Source organism: Pseudochaenichthys georgianus, chromosome 8 (genome assembly GCF_902827115.2).
Source record: "Pseudochaenichthys georgianus chromosome 8, fPseGeo1.2, whole genome shotgun sequence".
NCBI classification, from domain to species: domain Eukaryota; kingdom Metazoa; phylum Chordata; class Actinopteri; order Perciformes; family Channichthyidae; genus Pseudochaenichthys; species Pseudochaenichthys georgianus.
Window position 1 is genome coordinate 17645056 of NC_047510.2, and position 26157 is coordinate 17671212.

At 41.1% G+C, this 26157-nt stretch overlaps 1 protein-coding gene across 1 annotated transcript; it reads left to right on the plus strand.

Moving 5' to 3' along the window:
* Positions 1-8175: 8175 nt before the first annotated feature.
* On the plus strand, positions 8176-14275 carry LOC117451688 (protein kinase C and casein kinase substrate in neurons protein 3; the record flags this gene model as incomplete). The annotated part of the gene is made up of 8 exons (XM_034090085.2): positions 8176-8347; positions 8461-8696; positions 10347-10502; positions 10593-10768; positions 11559-11679; positions 11762-11832; positions 11981-12060; positions 12541-14275. Coding segments are annotated over 8 exons (1122 nt in total), but the record flags the coding sequence as incomplete, so codon positions are not given.
* Between the last annotated feature and the right edge of the window lie 11882 nt (positions 14276-26157).

Sequence of the window (26157 nt, forward strand, 5' to 3'; positions counted from 1 at the left end):
GACCTTTACAAGAGCAGTCTCAGTGCTGTGGTTTGGACGAAAGCCTGACTGGAACACATCGAAACAGTTATTTAAATGCAAGAAATTACTCAACTGTTGAAAAACAACTTTTTCAATGATTTTACCTAGAAATGGGAGGTTTGATATGGGCCTGTAATTGTTCATTACTGAAGCATCTAGATTATTCTTTTTTAAGAGCGGTTTAATGACTGCAGTTTTCAGGGCCTGTGGAAAAATACCTGAGTGAAGAGATTTGTTTACTATATGAAGTAGATCTGAGGCCATGCAAGGCAAAACATCTTTGAAAAATCCTGTTGGAATAATATCAAGGCAGCAGGAGGAGGATTTCAGAAGTTGTATAATGTCCTCTAGGTTTTTATCATTAATCTGATGGAATTGTGTCATGGTGTCTGAATTGATATTAGGTGGACACAGAGACAACACATTTGCTGTTCCTGATGCAGAGGCACTGACTGATGCAGAGGCACTGACTGCTTGTCTGATTTTCTGAATTTTGTCAGTGAAGAAGGAGGCAAAATCATTGCACGCCCTGGTGGATAGAAATTCAGAGGCTACTGACACTGGGGGGTTAGTTAGTCTGTCGACGGTAGCAAACAAGGCACGTGCATTGTTTTTGTTTTTGGTAATGATGTCAGAGAAGAACGATTGTCGTGCGTTTTTCAATTACAAATTATAAAGGCCAAGTCTTTCTTTATAGATTTCAAAGAGAACCTGGAGATTTGTTTTTCGCCACCTGCGTTCAGCTTTTCGACATTCTCTTTTTTCTGTTTTCACGGTCATGGCCTTTCTCCATGGAGATATTTTCTTCCCAGTCACTTCCTTTACCTTAGTTGGAGCAATGGCATCTATAACATTTTTAATTTTTGATTTAAAATGATCTACTAGCTCATTTACTGAGATGTTAGCAGGGGCTAGTGTGGAAGAAAAATTCTGAGTAAACATCTTCCTAGTATTTTCAGTTAAATATCACTTTGTGGGTTCGTGTCTCTGGGGATGCACTTCACTGCTCTCTGCAACATCCTCGTCGTGCTACAGCACTGCAGCAAAATGTGTTTATTTGTCGCGTTTTTCTTTTTGATATGGAAAAATAGTCAGCTCCTAAACAGATATAAGATATATTTAAAAATGTTTTAAATGTACATTCATTTGTCCAAAGTGACTTGAAGGGAACGTTTGATTTTGACTTCCTGAAACCTTTGCTGATGTCAAGTGTGTAAAATATTACTGGTACTGTAGGTAGATTTAGTTAATTGCACATAGTGTGGCTAGGTGTGACGTCTGTGCTAATCTATAGTTAACTTGATAGCTTCATATTTACTGCAAAGACATAAGAGTTGTATTGATCATCTCATCTAACTCTCACAACAGTATAAGCCTTAACCCCAAGTGTCAAACGATTTGATTGTAAGGATACTTTTAGCCTGACGGAATAAACAGGAGAAATAAAAACGAATTATTATAAAAATGAACAAGATATCACATAAGTTCCATGGTTGTTTATCCCGGCGAAGCTTTAGATTGTTTCATCTACAGCAGGGATCACCAACTACATTTGTCCAAGGGCTAAAATGTATCCAATAGATACTATCGCGGGCCAGCGATTTTTCTATAGTCCACAATGCTAGTGGAGCACGCTCAGGTACTGCGGACCGCATAAAGTTTAGCAGACTCTTCACGCTAACGAAGGATCACTTCTAGGCAGGGTTGGGAGGGTTACTTTGTAAATGTAATCAGTTACTGAATACATGCTCTGAAAGTAATCAGAATAGTTACAGTTACGTGTCTCTAACGTATTCAGATTACTTTTGGAATACTTTCTTTTTCCATAACAGATGGGTATGTTTTGGTGAACAGGAGACACGTATACGTTACTGTTTCAATGGCTTATCAAGAACTCAAACACAACATCTTGGTGTCATTCTGACAGCTCTCTCATCTGCTCCCCACATAAAAAACACACCCGGACTGCATTCTTTGTACTTGTCTTAAAACCTTTCCTTGGAATATGTTATGAATTGTAAGGTGTCCTTGGGTGCTTTGAAAGGTGCCCCTAAATAGAATGAATTATAATTATAATTTATTATTATTATCTGAAACGATGTAATAACTTTTAAAACTGTTTCAAGTCACTTGCCCCATGCATTCAGCAGCAGCAGGCCATTAACTTTGATTTGATCCCGTTATGAAATGTCATCATTTCGACAATAAATAAATGCTACATAAACGTTATCTTGCACATTTTATCTAACCATCTCCGTTTCTAACTTTCAATATATTTTAAAAGAGATCTCTCTCTCTATCTGCGTGCGGGGGTGGGGCCTCACAGGCACGCTGCATCTCGCTCACAGACATGCTGCAGCGCTGTGCAGTTCTGCCGGTAATGAATTACATTACATTTTGTGAGGAAACTTTTCCACCAATAATTCCAATAAGTATTCCAAAATGTATTCACTTCAGGTTTACGAAACTAACTGTAATCAGATTGCTCGTTTTTCAAATAAAACGCCAGCTGAATACTTGAGTTTTGTATTCTGATTACGTAACGCCGTTACATATATTCCGTTACAACCCAACCCTGCTTCTCGGCTACTGTCCCGCAGCTCCTGCCTCTCTGTTGGACTCTGTCGCAGCGGGGCTACTGCTGTGGAGCGCACAAAGCAGACTCTCAACCAAGCCCTCAGGAAGTGCGCCGGACTCAGATGAAAATATTCGTGCTGGCCAAAAGGCGGTACTACACTTCCGTTTGGTTGCCAGGCCCGGAAACACTTTTTCCCATTGACTTACATGGGGAAAGAATGGTCTGTAAATCGTTGGATAATTTCTTTTAAACTAAATAAACTACCCAGTATGAACACTTGTATAGCCCTTATTAAAAACATTCGTTCCTCAAGTTGTAATAATGTGCTAATAACGTTATTCTGAGAGTTATTTCCCTCTGAATTATGAACGCGCATCTAACCCAGGGGACCGCGCCGCCCGGCACGTTCATGTTACGTGTCCCGACCATGGATGTATAATAAGAACTGGTACAGCGTGGGAGGCGGGGCCTCATTCATTCCTATGAGAGCTGCTCATTAGCGCATGATGATAAAATGGCCCAACTTTTGAGAGAGCGAAACGTCACAGATTACCCGGCATGCCTGAGAAGTACCCGTATGTGCACTCATAGAGCATGCGCAACTTTAACCAAAATGCTCGTTCACATCAAGCAAGTCAATTTGCGTACACGTAACAGCACCGCACGTTCATGACAGCACGGTAATGATTTGTTATTATGATGGATTTGATATTAACGAGGCGGCAGTTAGCAGCTAGCAGCTAGCTAGTAATTATGCTAATGTGCACATCAATCGTTATGTACTTATATTACGCTGTAACAGGATCTAGTGATATCCAACAGAGCTTCATTTAGCATGAAATAATGATTGCACTGTTTATATATATATACTTATAATAATAAGTAATATTAACTTTATTTAATACAACATTTACGGTACAAGATTTAATCATACAGCCCATGTAGTATGATAATGAATTACAGCAATCTTGTACCGTAAATGTTGTATTAAATAAAGTTAATATTACTTATTATTATAAGTATATATATACATACAGTGCAATAATTATTTCATGCTAAATGAAGCTCTGTTGGATATCACTAGATCCTGTTACAGCGTAATATAAGTACATAACGATTGATGTGCACATTAGCTGCTAGCTGCTAACTGCCGCCTCGTTAATATCAAATCCATCATAATAACAAATCATTACCATGCTGTCATGAACGTGCGGTGCTGTTACGTGTACGCAAATTGACTTGCTTGATGTGAACGAGCATTTTGGTTAAAGTTGCGCATGCTCTATGAGTGCACATACGGGTACTTCTCAGGCATGCCGGGTAATCTGTGACGTTTCGCTCTCTCAAAAGTTGGGCCATTTTATCATCATGCGCTAATGAGCAGCTCTCATAGGAATGAATGAGGCCCGCCTCCCACACTGTATCCAGTTCTTATTATACATCCATGCTCTCAATGAAGGATCACTTCTTCTTCAAGGCAGGGAAGGTTTCGCAGTACGCAGTCTACTGTCCCGCAGCTGCTGCCTCTCTGTTGGACTCCGGTACTGCACCTTACTCACGAGACGTTGTAAAAAAAAAAATGGCTGCGTCGTGCGGGCCGGATGAGATTGTCTGGCGGGCCGGATGTGGCCCGTGGGCCGCCAGTTGGTGGTCACTGATCTACAGCATCAATATCAGTGAGAACTAGAAAGGCCAACATCGCCAAGGCCATAAGTATAAGAGAACAATAATGCATGTATCTTCCCCATGATGTTGATCCCCTCCAAAATTCATTGGGTCCTTTCTTGGCCCATGCTGGATCATTCATCCCACCCAGTATAGTTATTTTCCGTGAACTAACAAACATAAACTCCCTTGCAGAAGTCATCATTCAGAGCACATGAAAACATATGATGAGTTATTCTGACAGCAGACTCAAGTTATTTGCACTTCTTTTGAAGAATGATTAAGAAATGTCTGCCATTTCTTTTAATTACACAAATAACCTTTATAATTATGTTAATATTATCTAATGAATTACCAGTAATAGAAATAATACTATTTGACTTTTCAGAATTGCATACACTGCACTCTGGTTACTTGACACACTACTGTGTTGCCACCATGTTTTAAAGGTTTGTAAACACTTCAAACATCCGAAGTGCCCGACCATCTAATTTAAGTATGCCATCGCTTTAATAATGGCTTTGTCTCCCGTTGGCCTTGATGCACTTCCCTACTTTTATCTCTCCCCTCCTGTCATTTTGGCTCCTGTTGTGTTGGATGTGTTTCCAGGCCAGTTCTCGTCTGTGTCATCCTGCCGCCACGCTCAAGGGCTGTCTGTCATTATACTGCCAACTTAAGCTCTTTTTGTTTTACATTTGCAACGTCACCACCACTTTCATTTGCAATCATTGTGTATTCTGTAGAGTGTGCTATGACGCTGTGGACGCTGCCGTGGGCCCACATCACAGTATTACTCAATGCTGATTACATCGAGGCGTCCTGTGATCAGATAAATGCTCAGGCTCTAATGTTGTGTCTCTCTAGAGTCTAACCACATCCTTTTTGCTGATTTCAAATCTAAAAGAGATATTTATATCTGTAACAGACTCTGTAAATGTTTGATTGAGTTGATTAGCCTCTTCAAAACAAAAAACATTTCCTTCAGGCTTTCTTTTTTTATCCATAATGCTGTGAGGCGTCTCATGAAATGTTTGTGCATTGATCTACATAATATTTGGAAGGAGAAAAAATAAGAGTTTGCTCCTACTAGCTTATACTACTTCCATTTATGTACTGCTACTATTGCGACTGCAGCTACTATACTTCAACGTTAACTGCAGCCATTAGTAGCTTAATAACTGCTAATAAGACTGTTGCTGATGCTCTTCTGCCTGTGGCTCCCACCACTCTCTCTGTGCACTGACATGCTTTATAGGCTGGATCGGTTATATACGTGTAATTGTATTTTATAATGGAGGACTGTGGACATTTCCTTGCTGCGTTTTGTTGCTTGGACAAAATTCTCTGGTTGCGGATTTGCATCTGCCTCACAGATTGGCCAACTGGGTCTCTGCAGCGTTGCCGTTGGCCGCAAAGTGGATTCCTCAGCTGTTTCTGTTTAATTCTCAGACGAGTGAGGAGCGTTAGTGCAAACCACAACAGAGGCAGAAAGAGAGAAAGTAAGGAAAGAGAGAGAAACAGAAGGCCGCTGATGAGAAATACCCTGATTGATTCTGATTAGGGCAAAGGAAGCTAGTGTTTCATTAAAAGCATGTTTGACTAATATTCTTTATTTGAAGACTGCAGAAAATAAGTAAACATCTTGGTACACATTTTCAAACATGCTGTGTTTACTATGTTACACTTGAAGCCAAAAATATCACATGCATTAAACAACACATGTAAACTACAGCAGAATCTCAAAGTTTAATTAGAATATATTAGAAATGACTATATGTAATTCAATTAATACATTTTAATAAATAAATGTGTTGCAGATGTCTTGCATATTAACTAAATATAGGTATAGAAAAAAAGACTGCATATTAATCTTACGCTAGCTGCTTCACCAATGATATGTTTTGACGTAAAATACTAAACTGCTCCCTTTTTAGATGCATTATTAAATTTAGGACTAATTAAGAGTGCCTTTAGGATAGAAGACCTTGTTTATCAATCGTACAACATTAAAGAATCAGGTTACATACTCTGACAAATCAAAGTTATCGTGGTCTGCTTGGAGTGAGTAGTTACTCTGAAGTGAAATATCACCTTACAGAGAATTTGCCAAAAAGAAAGAAGTAAGGAGGAGCATGGAGGAACTGAGAAATACTGCCAAGTATTGTGTGAAACATGTTTAATGTAAATGAAAAGCATGCAGACAGTGTGAGCTTAATTTATTAGACAGACATACACCTGTTTGACAGGTGAAAGTAATCTGGTTACTTATGTCTCTGTCTGGTTTATGTTCATTTTGTAGTGTATGGAATAAACTCATAGCTTCAGATTATTTAACGTAGCATGAAACTATATAGTGTGTCGACAAACTTTCCACTGGCTGTCTAAATGTTTCAGTAACTACAGATAGAGCCTGACAGAAAGTGAAGAGGAGAGTAGGAGCTTACGGCGCTTGCCAGGAGAATTGCAGAGATTTCTAAATACTACTTCCACAAACAACACATTTGCTACAGATATGGTATTACATTCAGGGCCTTGCCTCTGCTGCCCTTCTGTCCTCTCTCTCCGTCTGGGTTTTTATGTCCAGGCCTCGTCTTCACGTCCGCTCACCACACCCTGCGCTGCTGCGGCCATTAGACTTTACCACAGGAAACCTAATGCCAGTCAATTGTCACATGTAGCGCGCAGAGGGTTGACCTTAGACGGCTGCAGGAGTGGCATCCCTGTGAAAGAAGATGAGAATGCAAGCTGGACCTTTTTATGACAGACAGACAGACTTACCAGACAATGGTGGAAGAGGCAGTTCTTATACAGAGGTTTAACTAATAACATTAATAATGGCTACAATGCATTTAGCTGTGCTGGTTGCAGTTGAAGGATGTGTGCAGGCTGGCACCACTGACTGGGACACAGTAAATGGAACAACGCAGTCATTAAAGAAATACGCTCATTCACTTTCTTGCTGAGTGATTGATGAGAAGATCAATTTCACTCTCACGTCTGAACAGAACATATCTGTCTGGGCCAGCAGCCTGTCAGCTTAGCTTAGCATAAAGACACCACACAACCAAAAGAGACTACACAAAGTGAATGCACCGTGCGCATACTGTAGCATCATGTCAAACAGCAAATTGTCTATTTTAGTTTTTTTGAAATGACAAAAACAAATCGATAAGATGTGTTACCTGGTGATCTTAAGAGGTGCTTGTTGTTGAACTTCTTTGGTGGTTTCCTTTGTACAGAGACAGATTGTTTCCAGTCTTTATGGTAAGCTAAGCTACGCGACTGTTAATGTATTATTTTGAATATTCTTAATCACAGTATCACAAAACACACTTTTGCTGTGCAAGGTGCTACTTTACTTGAAGGAGCAGGAACTCTGCTCTTACTAAGACCAGTAGAAACTAGAAGCGTACTTTTTACACAAACTTTCATATAAATTGGGCCAGTAGGTTGTATGTAATCCTGCTGAAATAATGACAAACAAGCTATACTAAACATAACCTCCCCAAGATTAAAAAAAAAAACATGACTACTGCAATTAATGAAAGCCGAATAGGCTGTAATACTTGTATTGACAAAAGTAATGTTTACAGTATATGCAGTAAAAGCATAGTATGAGTAGTGAGTGGAGTCTGGCTTGAACTGTTTAAGTCTTCAGTGTTAGTTTCTACATTAATTTGTTCAGTTCCATTTTTTGTGTGTGCATGCTGCTGCCTGAATTAATGGTGAGCAGATGTTCAATTTTGTATTCACAAACCAAAAGACTATTTAACACTGGCAAAAACATCGCCCACTTTGTCTTTTATAATCCAAATCATTATGTGGTTGGGTGCTAATATCAAAGCTCAAAGTCTACTAAGCCTCCCTCCTTCCCATGTTTATTTTGTGTAAACAGTTGATCTTCCTCTCTCTCTGTGTCCTGGCAGCCTGGGAACTACCAGCCCACTGTGAAGCGAACAGAAGATGCCTTCCAGGCCTGTAATGACATCGTGGCGTGTTTCCAAGAGAGAGCTCGTGTGGAGAGGCAGTACGCCCAGCAGCTCAGTGAATGGAGCACCAAATGGAAACCAGTAGTGGATTCCAGTAAGTATCTGCAACTCCAGCTAGTTCTTTTCAACAGCATGTACACTGTGAGATATCTCTCTCTCTTTCTCCCATTGTGATAAGAGACGGTAACATTACCTACTTCTCCTCAGGTCCTCTGTACGGATCTCTTCTGAAGGCTTGGCAGTGTTTTCTGTCCTCGGCTGACCGGCTGGCCTCCTTACACGCCTCCATCTGTCGCTCCCTGGTGTCGGAGGATGGAGACCGGGTCAGGACCTGGCAGAAGGACTCCTTCCACAAGAAGTTATTTGGAGGCTTCAAGGAGTCCCAGGACATTGAGACAGGCTTTACACGTGCTCAGAAGCCGTGGGCCAAGCGACTTAAGAAGGTCAGATTTGTCAGATTTAGAAGGCAGCTTCAGTGTTGCACAAATGATTTAAAGCTCTCATCTGAGACATTATAACAAATAGATGAATGCAGTTTTCACTTATAGATGACAGTTCACATTTGAAGATGTAAAATGCCTGATAAACCTACAGAGCTCTGTTAAAGTCCAATTGAAATGAAATGGCATCTTTTATCTGATGCAGTACACATATGGGCCTTGTAAGTAATTTGTTCTGTGTTCTATGAGACCAAAGGGAAAACATAATAGCGCCCACTTGACAGAAGTACACTGTTGGGATAAAAGAGAATTATAAAAATGTACCAATCAAAGTGAGAATAATTGCAAGCAGAACAGCCTATAATCAAAGAGAGAATGAGACACAATACACCGTGTGTTGTAAGTTTCGCAAAATGCAAAAGAACAAATACATAAAGTTCCTACAAACTTTGGTTGAAATCCTTTTTTCTTGATTACATTTCATATTCAGAACTAAATAAGAACAATCAAATAACATTTGTAGTGATTTGTTCTTTTCTTTGATCTGAGAGCAAGTAAAGGACAAGAGGACAACCCGCTAAATATACCCAAGGCCCTTAGAGAATCAATACATCATACACACTTAAATAGATTGCAAAATCACAATTGGATACTTTTAGTAGCAGACCTCAGCTCAAAGTCAGTATTTGACCACAGAGATATGCACCACTATTTTATTCTGGACATGAGGTGCATCTTGAATGGTTGCAATTGTTGTTCACTAGCATGAACCACGCCACAACAATGTGATGTTTGTACGTTTATTGGGTTAACATGTAAATGATGTGAGGGGCTGAAGGGGTGGTCTGGGAGGACGAGCTGTGGTCCGTGCAGTGGGAGACTCTGAGTGGGGGTTCCGTCTCCGGCATAATCTGCGTGGGCTGATTACGGGTCCCCAGACGGTACCTGGAGTTAGATGTTAGAATACACGGTATATGAATATAGATGTTTATGGGCAGAGGATGTTGGGATGAAGGGATGTAGGGATGAGGGGTGTAGGGATGAGGGGTGTAGGGATGAGGGATGAGGGGTGTAGGGATGAGGGATGTAGGGATGAGGGATGGAGGGATGAGGGATGTAGGGATGAGGGATGTAGGGATGAGGGGTGTAGGGATGAGGGATGTAGGGATGAGGGGTGTAGGGATGAGGGATGTAGGGATGAGGGATGGAGGGATGGAGGGATGAGGGATGTAGGGGTGAGGGATGAAGGGATGTGGGGATAAGGGATGAGGGATGAGGGATGGGGGGATATGGGATGAGGGATGGAGGGATGAGGGATATGGAGATGTTGAGGGGGGGAGGGAGGAAGGGATGGATGGATGTATCGCTCGGTGTGAGTCAGAAGGGGAACTGTATGGGTAGAAGGGAGAGGGAGGGTGGGTTGAAAGGATGGAGACAAGCATCGGCCGGAAGTTTTGCCGGATATAAGTAGGGGTGGCCGTGGTTTGAGGCGGAGTTTTAGGCGTGGCCATGCTCCTGAACCTATGTTAACATTTAACCTCATTTGTCGTGAAAAACCCATGTAGACATCTTCCTTTGTAACCAAGATGTCCTGAGTTTTCCTCTTCTGTCCCCAACTGTAGATAATATGTTCTGTTTTTGTTTTGTCTACAGCTAGATAAAGTTAGGAGGGCATACCAAAAAGTTGGCCGAAAGGAGCATGCAGCGAGGGAGCGAGATTTACACGCTCAGGGAAACCCGGACGTCGCCATTGACAAACAGAAGAAGATCCAGGAGGACAGAGAGCTCGTTCAACAGGAGGCAGAGAAAGTAGGCAATACCTTTCATCATTTGAGTTGTCAATCGGGTATTAGTTTAACATTTCTCAGGTTTTTTGAATTTGTTTCTAAATGTTAACAGGTTCGTGCCCGCTATGAGAAAGTCCTTGAGGAGGTGAACCGCTACGTTCCACGCTACATGGAGGAAATGGAGTCCATCTTTGACCAATCGCAGGACGAAGAGCGCAAAAGGATTGTCTTCCTCAAACAGGCCTTACTGTCCATCCACAAACACCTGGACATTACTAACAATGAGAGGTGAACTTCAATGCTTTGCATGACATGATGGTTGCTGTAAGTTGCTGTCTGTGCTGATCAGCTTTGTGTTTAGTGTAGTTTATAGTATGTGTGGCAGTATGTCAAAATCAATCAAATGAGAATGACTAAATTAATAATATAATAAATAAATAACTGCTGTTCCACTACATATGAGCATAATGGAAATTATAGCAAAGACAGCAACTAAATGACTGAAATCTGAAGGGGCCACAGGGGGATAAAGGGTAGATGAGAGTAATTATACTATACTCTATTAATCCGCCAAATTTGTGTGCAACCCTTTCCTTCAGCCCTTTACTTTACGCTGGATGGCAGTGCAAGTAGATTAAGTGCTAATTACAAGTTTCAATACACTTTAGTTATAGTATAAGCATCAGAAGACACCAATTAACCATACAACTGCCCCATAAAGTATTCATCCACCTACATTCCTGCATGGTGTGTTCATTATAGCATGCTCAGAATACAATGCAATGTAAAGCCTTATGAGCATACATGGTCTCTTACAGTATGTCCCAGGCAGATACAGGCTGATCATTTTATATGGAAAATAACAATGTTGACAATTATAACATTTAAACTGGCCGCAAAAAAGTGAAGCATTTGTTACATTTTCAGTGTAAGTAAAAGTGGTAAGAGTGCAGGAGATGGTAAAAAGTGTTTTGGGTAATGGATAGCAGCTTCTGTAAAACAAGTGTAGCTCTTCATTGGTTTGCCTCCGGTGGGTACCAATTGTGCTCCTCTTATTTACTCTCCACTTCTCCTTTAGTGTGAGGGCTGTGTACAATGAGCTGCACAACACACTGATGTCCATCGATGAGCATGAGGACCTTCGCTGTTGGAAAAACACCTACGGGCCCGGCATGCCCACTGACTGGCCTCACTTTCAGGTATCTACTGTAAGACCACCTCCGTTTGTTGTTCACAAATTGATGTGACGTTTTTTAACGATGTTGTTCTAATTATTTTTAGGAATGGATACCTGAGAAGAAAACCAAAAAAGGGAAAAAAGAAGTAGAAAAGAAAGGAACAATAGAGAAGAGGTAGTAAATGTTCTTCAAGCAAATAGTTTGGCAGGATTTTGTTTTGACTGTGATCTACTGCTGTGTAGCTTTTGTTGTTCGGCTGATTGAAATCCATCTGTGTCTCTTTTTTAAAATGATGTTTCTCCATCTCTTCTTCTTCCTCTAGTGTGATGATTGGAGGAGTGAAAGTAAGAGCTCTATATGATTATGATGGCCAGGAGACAGATGAGCTGTCCTTTAAAGCAGGTAAACACACAAATACCACCCTACGAAGCCTACTTTACTCGACTGTAGGATTCATTATTGACAGGATGTGTAAGTGTATATATATTGTGTGAACTTATTTGTTTATTCTATATTTAATCTTCAGTTGTTTATTTTTCATCTGTCAAATTGTGTTTTTTAATAAGGTTTTAGAAAATTCATCAGCAACTATTTGGTCAATTATTTGAAAGTTTGAGACCTTTTGCCAACAATTAGGTGATTCCGACTTCTCAAATGTGAATATTCTGTCACTTAAGCTACTATTTAGTACAAAATATTAAGCAATCTTATGAGGTCAATGTGATAACCAGGAGCATGTGATGGCTTTTTGTGTTGCTACATTGTAATATTGTATTTCATAGACCAAACTATTAATCAAGAGAATAATTGGCATTTTAATCAATAGTGAAAGTAATTGTTAGCTGCAAACCTAGTTTTTATTTTATTTGTGTCTTCCTGCAGGCGAAGAGTTTTTGAAGATTGAGGATGAGGATGATCAGGGCTGGTGTCGGGGGATAAACGATGGTGGGTGTGAGGGGCTTTACCCAGCAAACTATGTGGAGATGGTGTAGTTAGTGCATGTAGACTGAAAATGAAAGATGTTGTTACAGTACATACTTCATTATATCATGGAAATTCACAACCTGGTATAACATCCAAATGTCAGAAACACAAAACCAATGCTGTCAAACACCAAGTAGCTGTTAGCCAAAGATCTGGTCTGTGGTGAGAGTACAGTATGATCACACGTATAAGGATGTTTTAGCAAACAGAGAAATAAAAAAACTACCAAGGTTATGTTATCTCTTGAAGGATTTTAAGAAATGTTTTAATATATATAGAACGCATAGATAATTTGTATGGAGCCCTATGATAACAATGCTTTAATGTATAAAATTGCTCTTATGGTACATTTTAAAACTAGCCTTTTGGTGCTGAAATTGCTTTACAGGACTGCGTTTTTTCCCTTGAACTGTTTTTATTTCCTTGCACATCAACACATTGCTATTATAATGCCCACAAAGCCTCAATATATGAAGAAAGTGACGCTAATACTGTGATGAAGCACACTTTGAGTAACCTGTGTTTCTCTTCTGTTTATCAGTGTTTAAAGAAACAGTTCAGCATTATTCATAATACTCTTGTTTTCTGTAAAACACACAGTACATGTGCTTAGTTTCTCTATGTGTCAGGTACAGGGGGGAACTCCTAGCTTAGCAGCATCAGCACTCATTCCAGGAACCATGATGCTGTCTTATTTTTGATCCTGTTAACTTAAAGTAACTATAATCAATATGTTCCACTTGCACATGTTACACCCCTCACTTCTACAGAACTTTATTGGATAATTCAGGCCTTTGTTTTGGTGTTCTGCCTGCAGCCTTTTGGTTCAGTCCCACCACCCTCATCAGGGTTGTTTTCAGCTAAAGCAGGCAGCTGCTTTCAGTGAAAATTGTAAAAAGCATAAAAACAACAGCTGTGGAGCTCTGCAGACCAAGGCTCGGGGAAGAGCGGCTTGTCCGTTACATGCAGGGTTGGTGGTTCAATCCCACACTAAATCTCACAATATTTACAGATAGCCCTAATGCCCTTGCATGGCATTTTCACCAACAGCAAGCTGTTTTTAAAGCATTATACCCAATAACATAGAAAACTGTTATATAAACGCTGGTTATTTATAATGTTTTCAATCGTGATGGAAAGAAGCTAGGAGTTTCTCCCTGTTTCCAGGACTTGTATAAAGCCAGAACCCACTCTCTATGCATTTATTTATGGGGCTAAAAACGTCTAAGCATCAAGATGCTTTGCCAAACAGGACCCAGGTTTCAACATGTCCCAGACGTAGCGCTATCTCTGCACACAATGTTTAGTGATGAAACTGATATTCTCTACTTCATCAGATTCTCACTTTGACGCCAAACATTATATTTCTTAGCATGTAAGACTGTTCCTTAAAGATAAGTACTTATGAACAAATACTTTCTGTCTGTAATTATCTGTTGCTATATTGCATGTATAATGCTTATCATGGCAGGCATCTTTACCAAAGCAAGGCTTCCAGAAACTACTGGGTTTGCCTTCCTCTTGTCTTAGCATTCGTCAGTAGACTTTCTATGTATGAGCTGTGTGTTCAACAATGCATTTTCAGCTGCCTGTCTTTTGGAAATAAATTTGCAAAACTGTATAATTGAATTCAGTATGGAAATAATGACTGTGTTTGTTTGTGTGTGAGAGACACGGAGAGATAGTGGCTGTGTGTGTGTGTGTGTGTGTGTGTGTGTGTGTGTGTGTGTGTGTGTGTGTGTGTGTGAGAATCGCTATGCCATCATCCTTGCAGTGGTTCCCAACCTTTTTTCCCAAGAGCCCCCCAAATGACTCCTGTTGGCGCAGCAGTGGTAATTAAAGTTTCAAAGTCTCAAAATGCTACAACTACTGTCACAAACTGGATGAATGTGATGTATTTTGTTAAAGGAGGATGAAAGCGTAATTAAGGAGCACTATTGGAGTGACTTTGATGGTTATTGGACTCAGGATTAATTCATTTGGATTCCCGCTGTATGAAGAAATTAAAGGACGGCGTGGAAGTGGAAAAAACACATGCTCAAAGTAAGCCGGATTTTGCCGATGTGTTTATGTGGATTCAAAAGTCGTAAATAATCTACAAAATGGAGGAGACCGATCTGATCGGAGCAACGGTGACAAATAATCCAACTGAAACCGGCATGGACAATGACTGTTTTAAAAATGCGCTTATCCAGACAAGCCCGGTTTGAACACTTAACGCGCAGAAGAAACATTTATATTAAAGAAACAATTATAAATTTCTGTCTTTTTATGCCTTTAATAGCTACTAACTTGAATTTGTATTCAAATTAATTAATCAATTATTTTTTATATTTTTATTGTAATGTAGAGACAAGGCCTATAGTGACTATCATGTATTGAGTTACAATTCTATGTAAAAAAAAAAAAAAAAAAAATCTAAATATGATATTTGGCCTCAAATCACCTGAGGCCTGGCGCCCCCCCTGCGATCTTTGGCGCGCCCCCCCCCAGGTTGGGAACCACTGCTCTAGAGTCCAAAAGTGTGCACACACACGCACTCACGCACACACACACACACACACACACACACACACACACACACACACACACACACACACACACACACACACACACACACACACACACACACACACACACACACACACACACACACACACACACACACACACACACACACACACACACACACACACACACACACACACACACACACACACACACACACACACACACACACACACACACACACACTTTTAAGGCCTTGTGTCCGTGTCAAGGGAAGTCTGTCCAGGACAAATGCTGCTCTTTATCTTGCCACCACAGAGGCAGATGCAGCCTGACATCAACACATGGCCATCAGCCAAGCAGACCACACCACTGTTTATGTTTGAGGAAAACGATAGGGAGAAGTTCAATAATAAATCCTGGTCATTTTAACACACACTTTTTTTTGCAGTAAATACAAGAAGCCAGGAGTGTCTAGGAATGTCAGTTTCCAAGAGGTAATGGAAATAATAATGTCACCCTAAGGAATCTTACCTGATGACCGACTTCTTAAGTGTAGACGAGACGTAGAGTGATCTGTGACCATAAATACAGGTGAGTAAGAACAGTAAGAGCCTGAGATTAGCTGACAAACGGACATACTTTGCAAAGGAAAAATAAAAGAAAGACTGACGCTGGCTGCTTGTTTTGAAAGGAAGACACACGAGCCAGTGCGTGGGGGATTCATGAGTAAATGTGTCTTTTTAAACGTGAAATAAAAAGAACATCAATTTCTATGGATGGATCTCTCCTCGTGCTAAACTGTTTCATTTAAGCATCCCCTGACTGCATTGAGTGATAGTTTGTCGGTGTAAGGAGGTGTTGCCAGGAACCATCTGTCAAGAAGCTCAGCAATGACTTAATCCCTCATGACACCTAAAAATGCACTAAGGTGAGAGAAATGGCACAATTGCCACAGGCAGTGGTTGACTGGAAGTCACTTTGTCATCCTTCATTTTGTTTTCAACAAGCTGAAGAGTATATTTATGGGGAATGACGAACGGAGTTCATGACCTGAGAACTTGTTTGCCGCAGCGGAGTGCTCTGCCAGCTCTGTTGTGGTGTGTGGACTGTATTTCGTCTTGGCTTTGGTCCACCATACCGTTGCATTAAAAAGGTTATACTGCAGTCCTGAGTGATTACACTCATCTTCAAATAAGTATTTGTTTTGCTGTTGTGAGTTGAGCCTTGTGCTGATTCAAAGTTAGATCATATGTAAATACCACATGAGAAGAAACACACAATGTACACGTTACAAGCTATCTCAAGACATTTGATTTGACAGTTTCATTTGTTGACCACTTTAGACACATACAAAGGCTTGTTACCGGTGGTGCAGAGATTTGATCTCCATCAAGGCTAAATGTATTTTCAGTAACATTAGAGGTGTACATTAGGGTGACATGTCTTTTAATGCTTCAGTTGTAATCAATAAACAAACAAAAACAGACTTACAATTTTTTAGTTCTGACATGTTTTGTTTACATCCATTTAGAAGTCCCCTATCCCTATCATATATTAGCTGCTAAGCACACAACTCTATTCTAAACTCTGCTCATTGACATTCAGCTCTCCGGCTCATTCATATTGTAGGTGCAATGTTATCACACACGCATTCACAGATGCTTGTTTGTCTGAACAATAATGAGTGGAAACGGCTTATTTGCATTCGCATTAGTCCATGATATTGAATTTGATACCACAACGCTTTCAAGCTTTAGCGAATGATATCCATGAGGCCAACATGTTGACACCCACTCTTGAGTGCAGGAGTGCTTACCTCTTAAACATAACCTTATTTATCACACGAGACTTCATGATTGTTTATGAATGTTTACATTGCTTTACAGCTAATGTGAACAGTCACCACTCTCTTAAGTCAGATATGTTGTGTCCTCATACACTGGACAACTGGCTTGATGTTGTCCTGTTCACCTGCAGGGGGAGCTGAAGGATCAGCAGCTACCCATCAGCAGGCCTGTCTTGAGGAGAAATATGCTCGCTGGGGTGGTAGCATAATGGGAAAATGTCTTTATTCCCTCATCTCTCATGTGGTGACAGGCAGAACTTTAGGTTGCCATGGAGAGAGCTGTTGAAATGGGGCCATAATTAACAGAGCCACATAACTTGGTCCAATGACTCATTACATTTCGAGAAGTTAATGAGGAAATCACATAGCGAATGACTCCATGTGTGTATAATGTGTACGTATGATAAATGTTTGAAGTCACATCATGACGTGAACATAACTGTACACTGCTGCAGCTGGTTCTGCAGGGGTAATGATGAGCATGTGATCTTTCCCCGTGCAGTTGAGATTGTGTGTGTGTGAGACACTGTCAGTGTATGTGTGTGCTCACCGTCATTTGGTGGGAGCGTTGGTACACAGTAGCCTACACTTGTTGTGTAGATGAGTGTGTTGAGGGAATGACTCACCTCATCAGGAAGACACAAAACATATGAACATTTTCTCAGGTTCCCACATACACATACTGTCTACTATCAAGCACATTGCTCCAAATGTACTTTGGCGTCTCCCCCTCCCCTCTCATTCTCTCTCTCTCTCTCTTGCTTTCTTCCTCAGATCCTCTCTCTCTCTCTCTCTCTCTCTCTCTCTCTCTGTCTCTCTCATCCTGCTCTCCACAAGCTCATGCTGCCCTGGGGAGGCTCCTGTCAATGCTTAGAGCCGACAGTGGGCACGCTCTGGGGGTTAACAGAGGAGCTAAGAACACAAATAAAACCCAAGAACCACCTGTAGACCAGCCAAGAGCACTCGAGCACAATCCGTCTTTCACCATTTGTGTCAAGTATGTCTGTTAAATCCCTCTTGTCTCTAAACAACACTAAGGCCGACGGTGGGGGATACTCCCCCCAGAAATACAGAGGCAAGGTAGCATTTAGAATGCCAAAGGCGCAAGGAGATGATACTGAAACCAGATCAAAGGCCACTCAGAGACCAGGGGGACAGACCAGTACCAGCCGGCAGGGGCCACACTCATTAGAACCTGGCAACAAGGTCAACCAAGGAGAGAGGTAGGACAGCTCTTCTTGCCCTGAATGTATAGACATGCTTTTTATTCTAAACTGCCCAAAAATAATAAGCAATCCAGAAAATGGTTATTTTCACATTTCAATTAGCCTAATTAAAGAGAGGTCAGCAGGGTACTCTGAAGAATGGCAAGCACTACAGTACAGTGAGTACATAGAGAGACTCTCCAAGGGCTTCAGCTGGAACACGGCATCAGCAGTCAGAGAAGGAGAAATTAACCATTTGCTCTCTTCCCTCGCCATGGTGAAGCAGATACACAATCTGTCATTGTAGCGGCATCAAGAAGAGCAGCAGAATCACAGCGCCTCCTTCATCAATCTTTTGCATCTCTGATTCTTTGTAATGATTTGTTGATTTATTCAGTTCATATAACAATTGTGTCCAAAGATGTGATTTTCACTGTCAACAGAAAGGCAATCTCTGCATCTGTTTATTGTCCATGTTTTTTTAATGTATGACAGATGTGAAGGAGATGCTGGCACTGAAACAGTTAAGTGTAAGTTCAGCATCCAGTCTGACAGTGAGAGCCAGATGGTCATGTAGAGCACTTACAGTGACATGGACCTACACAGCTCCCCCTGCTGGAAGACACACACACACACACACACACACACACACACACACACACACACACACACACACACACACACACACACACACACACACACACACACACACACACACACACACACACACACACACACACACACACACACACACACACACACACACACACGCGCACACGCACGCGCGCACACACACACACACACACACACACACACACACACACACACACACACACACACACACACACACACTCACCACACCCCCCTTCTCTCACTATCTTGCTCCTTCTCTTTTCATTTACCTCGGTCTCAGTCTGATGGCCAGAGTTAATTGGCTACTATTTTATTGTCGCTCATTAGCTTGAGTAACCAACATGTGAGACATAGCAAACAAAAGCTTCCTCAGGCTCTCACTCGGATCTGCACTATATTTTTGTAATTCCCATTCCAAGTCATCCCCCCCTCTCTTGGCTTTCTGCACATTACCTTCCTTTGTTTGTCACTTCATCTTTCACTTTGTCGCTTCACTCACCCTGAACTGGAACATATCGGAAAGGCAGAGATGAGAAAGTTCAATGCCAAATCCAATCAACACAACATTGATGCCATAGAACAAATAACAATCAACAAGCATTTATTTTCATGATGGCTTCCTACTGTATATTGTCTAGTATGTAACTTGGAAATGTTTGCCACGTAATGTTCCTTGACCCCTTTCTGTGCACACAAGCCGATATGCATATATAAAGAAACAGGCATATGTTCTTGAAATCCTCATATTGTACACAAACAACCACCCACCCACATGTTCAGACACCTATCAGAGAAGGCAGCCTCCTCACCCACACCCGTTGGCATTTGGGGGGGGGGGGGGTTCTGTTGATTTGGGTAGTGCCCCTCCCATGAGCCCAGCCTTCTCAGCCTCCTCCCTATTTCATCTATTTTAGAAAAACCTCACGAGTTTAATTCCTTTTCAAGGCAAAGTGCTTTGCTGGCATGGCAGCCAAATCCATACACAAGGAGTGCATCAAGCTTTAAAGTGGACATCTGAACAGCAGAGCAGTTTAGTCAGAGTGACATGAAATATAGACCATAGAGTGTCTGTGACAAGATCAAAAAGAAAATGATCGAGGGCTGCTGCTGTCCTCGGGGGCTGGGGCATGGTGAGAAACACTGGAAAGAGCGAGGAGAATTACACAACACTCATAAATATACACACACACACACACACACACACACACACACACACACACACACACACACACACACACACACACACACACACACACACACACACACACACACACACACACACACACACACACACACACACACACACACACACACACACACACACACACACACACACACACACACACACACACACACACACACACACTTTGTGATATGCCAAGAAAATTATTTACTACTCAAGAGCGGGCCCTAAATGATTAGATTAGTCTCCGGCTCTGTGGCTCCAGTAGCGCCAAGAGACAGGATAGAATAAGACATTACTAACATTAAACACAACACACGAAAGGACAGAACAGTAAATATGATAAGTTAAAAGAAGGAAAACAAAGAGAGCAGTGTACATCTAAAATATCACTGAAATCATGTTTACCATCCCCTGTAGCACGTCGTGAGTCAGACTCCTTTCTCCCACCATACAAACTGACATTTGGAGCCCACAAATATTCATAACTAAGACAATAATACATAGTCCAGTCAGAGAACAAGACATTCAGAAATCTCTGAGGGGAGTGGCTTTGAAAGAGAGGCCTGTAACGGTTCTGTCAGTGTTTTAGTCTTGGACGATGTCTTGCTAGTTGTTGCACCTCTTTGGACTAAAACAAGTTTTCACTGAAAAAGCTGAAACAACCCGCTGTATTCTACCTGCTTATCACTGAACAGCAGACAATCACAGTAAGCCACTAGCTAGTTGGCGACAGTTAAATAAACCAAATTAATTATTATTAATTAGACCGAAACAGAGCATAAACAGAAGGTGAATATTGGACTTATATTCATCAGGTTGGCACAAACTCAATTGAGATAAAATGTGCTGATTAGTGTGCGCAGTGTGTAGTTCCTTACCTCAGTTTAATTAAATCATTGCGCATTTTGATTAATTTGTGCGATCAAATTGAATAATTTACAAATATTGCCTGTGCATGTGAGTCATTTTCGAAATCAAGCTGCCCCTTGCTGATTACTTGGTAGTGTATATTTGGATAGAGATTCTTTTAAACTTTTACTTTGTCTTGGTGATGAATTATCAAGACATTTTGTGCAAATAACTTAAAAATCTTGGCATGACTATGTTTCCCTCTCCATGACTGCTCCCTGGCTCCTTCTAATTGCCATATCAACCTAAAAGGCAATGTTATTTTTCCTTTGATCCAGAATGCCCTCAAATCTCAGTGGAAAATCTAAAATAAATTAAATCAACGAAATGCTTGGTAGCAAACCTTAGTTGCTAATGACTTTAGATCTTTTTTTCTCTTTCCAACGACTCTTGAGGGACATTGTGCATTAAAAGCTCTGTTGTTTTCACTAGTAGTCTCTAAATTTGACTGTTTCCTTTTTGATGCCATTTCTTGTACAAACAGTCATATATAACATTAAAAAAAAGGTTTAGCACCTTGAGGTAAAATACTGAAGTAAAAATAAAAATGAGGGTATAAAATGCTAAAGAATAAAAAATGATAAATCTAAGATAAACGTATTGTAAAGGCAATGCTATCAGGAGTTGTAACAACAACTGGGCAACTGATTTTGACAGTTTGCTGGCAGAGCATGCTACCTCAGACACAGCCATGAGGCAGTTGGTTGTGTAACTCTCTTCTAAAAACCGCCGCCATCGTAGGACTTTGAGGTTCCTGACCTAAACACAAACTGCATATGGGGCCCGTCCAAACTGCCGCAGGTTTAGGGCAACGAGGTTGGAAGACCCCGCTTAGACAATGGTCAAGAGACTGGAATGACCTGATTGAGTTTGCTGGAGGGGTTCTCTGCCAGCTGCTGTGAGTGTGCTGACTGGTGATACTCCAGAAGAGAGGCTACTGAATCACCCCACACAGGTATCTGATGAAAGAAAGAGCTAGTGTGGCAGCCCCCACCCTCTGGAACGCTCTCCCTGCGGAGATTCGAAACATCCCCACACTTGACGCCTTCAAAAGGGCCCTCAAGTCCCATCTGTTTGCCAATGCTTTCGGCCCCTAATCGATCTGTTGTTTTGTCTGTCTGACTTTTGTTTTGTTATGTTTTTTTGTTTTTTTTGCCCTACTACTTGTAAAGCGACCTTGGGTCCCTTGAAAGGCGCTATACAAATCAAAGCTATTATTATTATTATTATTAAAGACAGAAAGGAAAGATAACAAATTAAGTAAATGAGCAAATGCAATCCTCTGATGCGAAATGTATGTGGGTGATGGTAGTGGGTGATGGGTGAGGGGGGAGTCACGACAAAGAAGACAATGAAGAGCAAAAGAAAAGCAGAGAGAGCGACAGCTAGAGAGAAAGAGAGAGAGATATGTGGGCGATTGGTCCTGAGAGAGTTGTCATGGTAACAAGTGATCATGATGATGTTGAGACTGATCAGAGAAGACTTTGGGAAAGAATAATAATATAATACATTTAATTTCAAAGTGTTTTTTCAGGTGCTCAAAGACGCTTTACAGTGGTGATAAAAAGAGATACATTAGAATAAAAAATATTATAAAACAGCAACACAGCATAATTCACAAATTAAAAGCCAGTCTGAAGAGGTGTGTTTTGGTCAGTGTTTTGAAAGTGGGGGGGGGTCGGTGCAGTCTCTGATGTGTTGTGGAAGGGAGTTCCAGAGGGTGGGGGCAGCGATGGAGAGGGCTCTGAAAGAAAGTGCCAATACATTCAGAAGATGCATAATTTCATTAGATCTGAAATATCAATACGGGACATAATTATGTCAGAGTTGGCAAAATGTGATGAAAAAGTATTCAAATGTTTTGTTTTAACAATACGTTTTACACTCTAGATTTAATGAAAACACATTTCATTCAAATCACCTCTCATCGGAAATTGTTATAATTAAATAATGCTTTCATGAATTAGCTGGGTTCTTCGTGCTACTCATTATTGCATAATCAGATGTTATTACAGCAGCATTTCTACTTTTAGGTCCATGTAATCTCAATTTACAATCATCTGTTATTTTAACAATTAAGTTTTACTTCACAGTCAAATGTACAGGAGGTCAAGAAATACTCACATCTGCATCAATGCACTGAAAGTCTGAGCACCAGTCGGATACCACTGCTGTTCTAACCTTAACGTGTGGTGCTGGCCAACAGTTTAACCATCTGTTTATGTACTGTGGCACTAACTGGGGGCTGTATGGGCCGTGTGATTACATTTTGTTAGTTTGTTTATTGGACCAAATCCAGAGTGGCAGAAACGAGAAACGACCCGCACATTTGTCTCAACCTCTCCGCGGTCAGGAGAGCAGCCCCCCGGGGGGAGGAGAGCAGTCTGGACAGCCTGCGCTTGGCAACCAACCACAGCTGGGTCTAACATGTGAAACAGCAGCACCAGAACGTTTGCAGTCTGCATAAAACCAGGTGATGTGGTGGCTGAATTTAGGATAACTTTAAGTGCTAACTGAAGCTCAGTCCACACCCCAGGGCTGCAGACTCTACTCCTCTCCGCCAGAATAAGATGTGAAGTGAAGAATGAGATCTCTTTGGTAGGCGGGGGTAAGGCCTCTGAAGTGTTTCATTGTGGCTCGAGGTGATTGCCTGAACTAGCTCACAAAACATATCTTACACATTGCACCTTTTTTAAATACAGGAAGTGGTCAATCAGAATGGACCTGGTTCCCACCACATCATTGGGGAATCTCCTTTTCTGTTGTTTTGTCTTCTTTAAGTCCAATTGTTAGTTTTTCCTATCCCCTTTGAATAAAAAAAGGCCTGATCCTGCATTATGCATGTCCCCTTTGTGTTCAGTTTGTTGGCAGCACCAGCCTGGACCACAGCCTCACAAAACCAATTCAATAGACAACAAATCATCCAAAACAAGGCAATAAAAATGGCATAGAGGCTCCCACAGTACATCAGCACCCATTACATCCACAGTATGTTCACACTCAAAACCATCCAAGAGAGGAACCCCACTCTCACAAAGAAATACAGAGTCATGCAACAACAAGCCATGACGCAGCTAATGTTTCCTTAATCGTCCAAAACAAACCACCATGTTTGGCTTTATCTCTTTATTTTTTATTCTCTTACTTCCTCGATAGAAACCTTGACCACCAGCCACCCACACACATGCATTGCACACACATTGATATTTTTCTTGGCCCGGCCGATTGGTTTATCACCGCCATGCAGGAGGTTATGCTTTCGTTAAGTTTATTTACTTGAATGTTTGTCAGCATAATCACAGAAAAAACTTCAAGCAGGATTTTCATACAACTTAGTGGATGGGTGTATGGGCCAAGGAAGAACCCACTGGAAATTAGCAAATCCAAAACACATTTCAGACACACATTTATTTCCCTTTTGTTAACATGTTAATGTTAATTGACCATATCCACCGTTAAGTTATGTTATGGTATGTTATTTTATATTATATTTGGTAAACTGTCTGTGAAGTGGGTCGTGGGTGGAATGCAGCTCAAGGCCTGGCTTATGGCTCCTCCCCCTACCACTCCCCTCATTAGGCCTGCTTATTAAAGGCACTTGCTGGCATTTCTTCTGCCCTTTGCCCCTGTCTGTCATGGTTGATGGTACAGGTGGCAGTCTATTTTAAAACATGGATAAATTGGTCTCCTCAGTCTGTATTACGGCCCGTCCACACAGCGGCACATTTGGCAATAAAGAATTGTAACTGAACCTTTGTTGTTGTTACAACCATTTCCTGAGTTCCTTATTCTTTATAAAACATGTTTGAAGCTTTGTTTTCTTGTCCTGTTTGGTTGGACCCTTTTTTTAGTAGTGTATATAAGTTGTCAGCAACAACTTTGGGGAGAGCTCTTTGCCGGACAGCAGCTTGTCCTATTGTTTTGCTCGAGGACTTTGTTGGGTAGAAGCTAAATTCTACCTATGTTTTGTTTTGTTGGTGTTGCTGAGGAAAGTAAAACCTTGAGCTATGGGCAACTTGGAAAGTCTGTCCCCTTTGGCAAGACGAGATAGAGCACAGAGACTGAGGTACTGCTTTTTAAGTGATATCAGGCACGGTTCCAGAACAAAATGACTCAGGGTGCATCTGAGATTAGAGCGGGTGCAGTGGTAAAGTGCTATTTTTATAAGTGGGGGGTGGACCTAACACCCTCTAGGGGGGTCCTCACCTCCTCTAGGGGGGTCCGGGGGCATGCTCCCCCGGGAAGATTATTTTTTAAATATTGAAGTTAAAAGCATCAATCTGGTGCACTTTGAGAGCAAAATGAAGAGATCTATGGATCTAGTGCTCTTTTCTTGATTCATGCCTTCCCAGTCCCTTATCACGTATAGCCTATAAGAGCATGGCGCCAGTTGTTGTAGCCAGTTGTGGTGAAGGCACCTGACTTACTTGAACCGAAATGTCTACATGCATAGCAGAAGATGGCATCTTACTGCTGGTGATAAGGGCTGGTTGTTTTAACCATGTTCTGATGTCCATCACTGACTGCTGTGTAAGCACCTTGCAGATGACGAACGCGCAGCGGCACAGGTCACGCACACCTGACATAATAACGTTACTTACCGTTTAAATTGACCAAATAAATGCAGCAGACAATGTTATTTAACCACAATTATAATTTATTTTATTTCAAATAAATTCTTATTATTACTACTATATATGTAATATTTTTCACTTTTTTTTTTTTCACTTTTCATTTTTTTCACTTTTCATTTTTAAAATGATGGTGCATAAGGGTGCATTGCACCCTCAGTTGAGTCGTTATGCACACTCGTAGAACCGGGCCTGAGTGATATCTTTGTCTGTCTTGGCTTCCATAGAGGGACAACTCCCTCTTCTTCTGGTGAGACATAGGTTGGTGTGTAGAGGTTGGTGTCTTTTTTACGCAGAAAGGTTCCTAACAGAGTGAAAGGAACCGGAAGTACCTACAGTAAGTGGCAGCCATGATAAAACCTGTTTGAATTCTGTCGATAAGAAAAGGGGCTTCAATTCTTCCCTTATCTCCTTTAGCATATAGGATACACTGGAACATTAAGCAAGGAAAGGTGAAGGAGCAGTCCCACAATACCTTGCTTCCGCAACATTTAAAATGATGCACCATTCGGCGACTTATGAAAACTATCAATCGTGACTAACAATCACAGATCATGTTACAATGCATGTTATTAATTTTCCATCTTGTGCCAC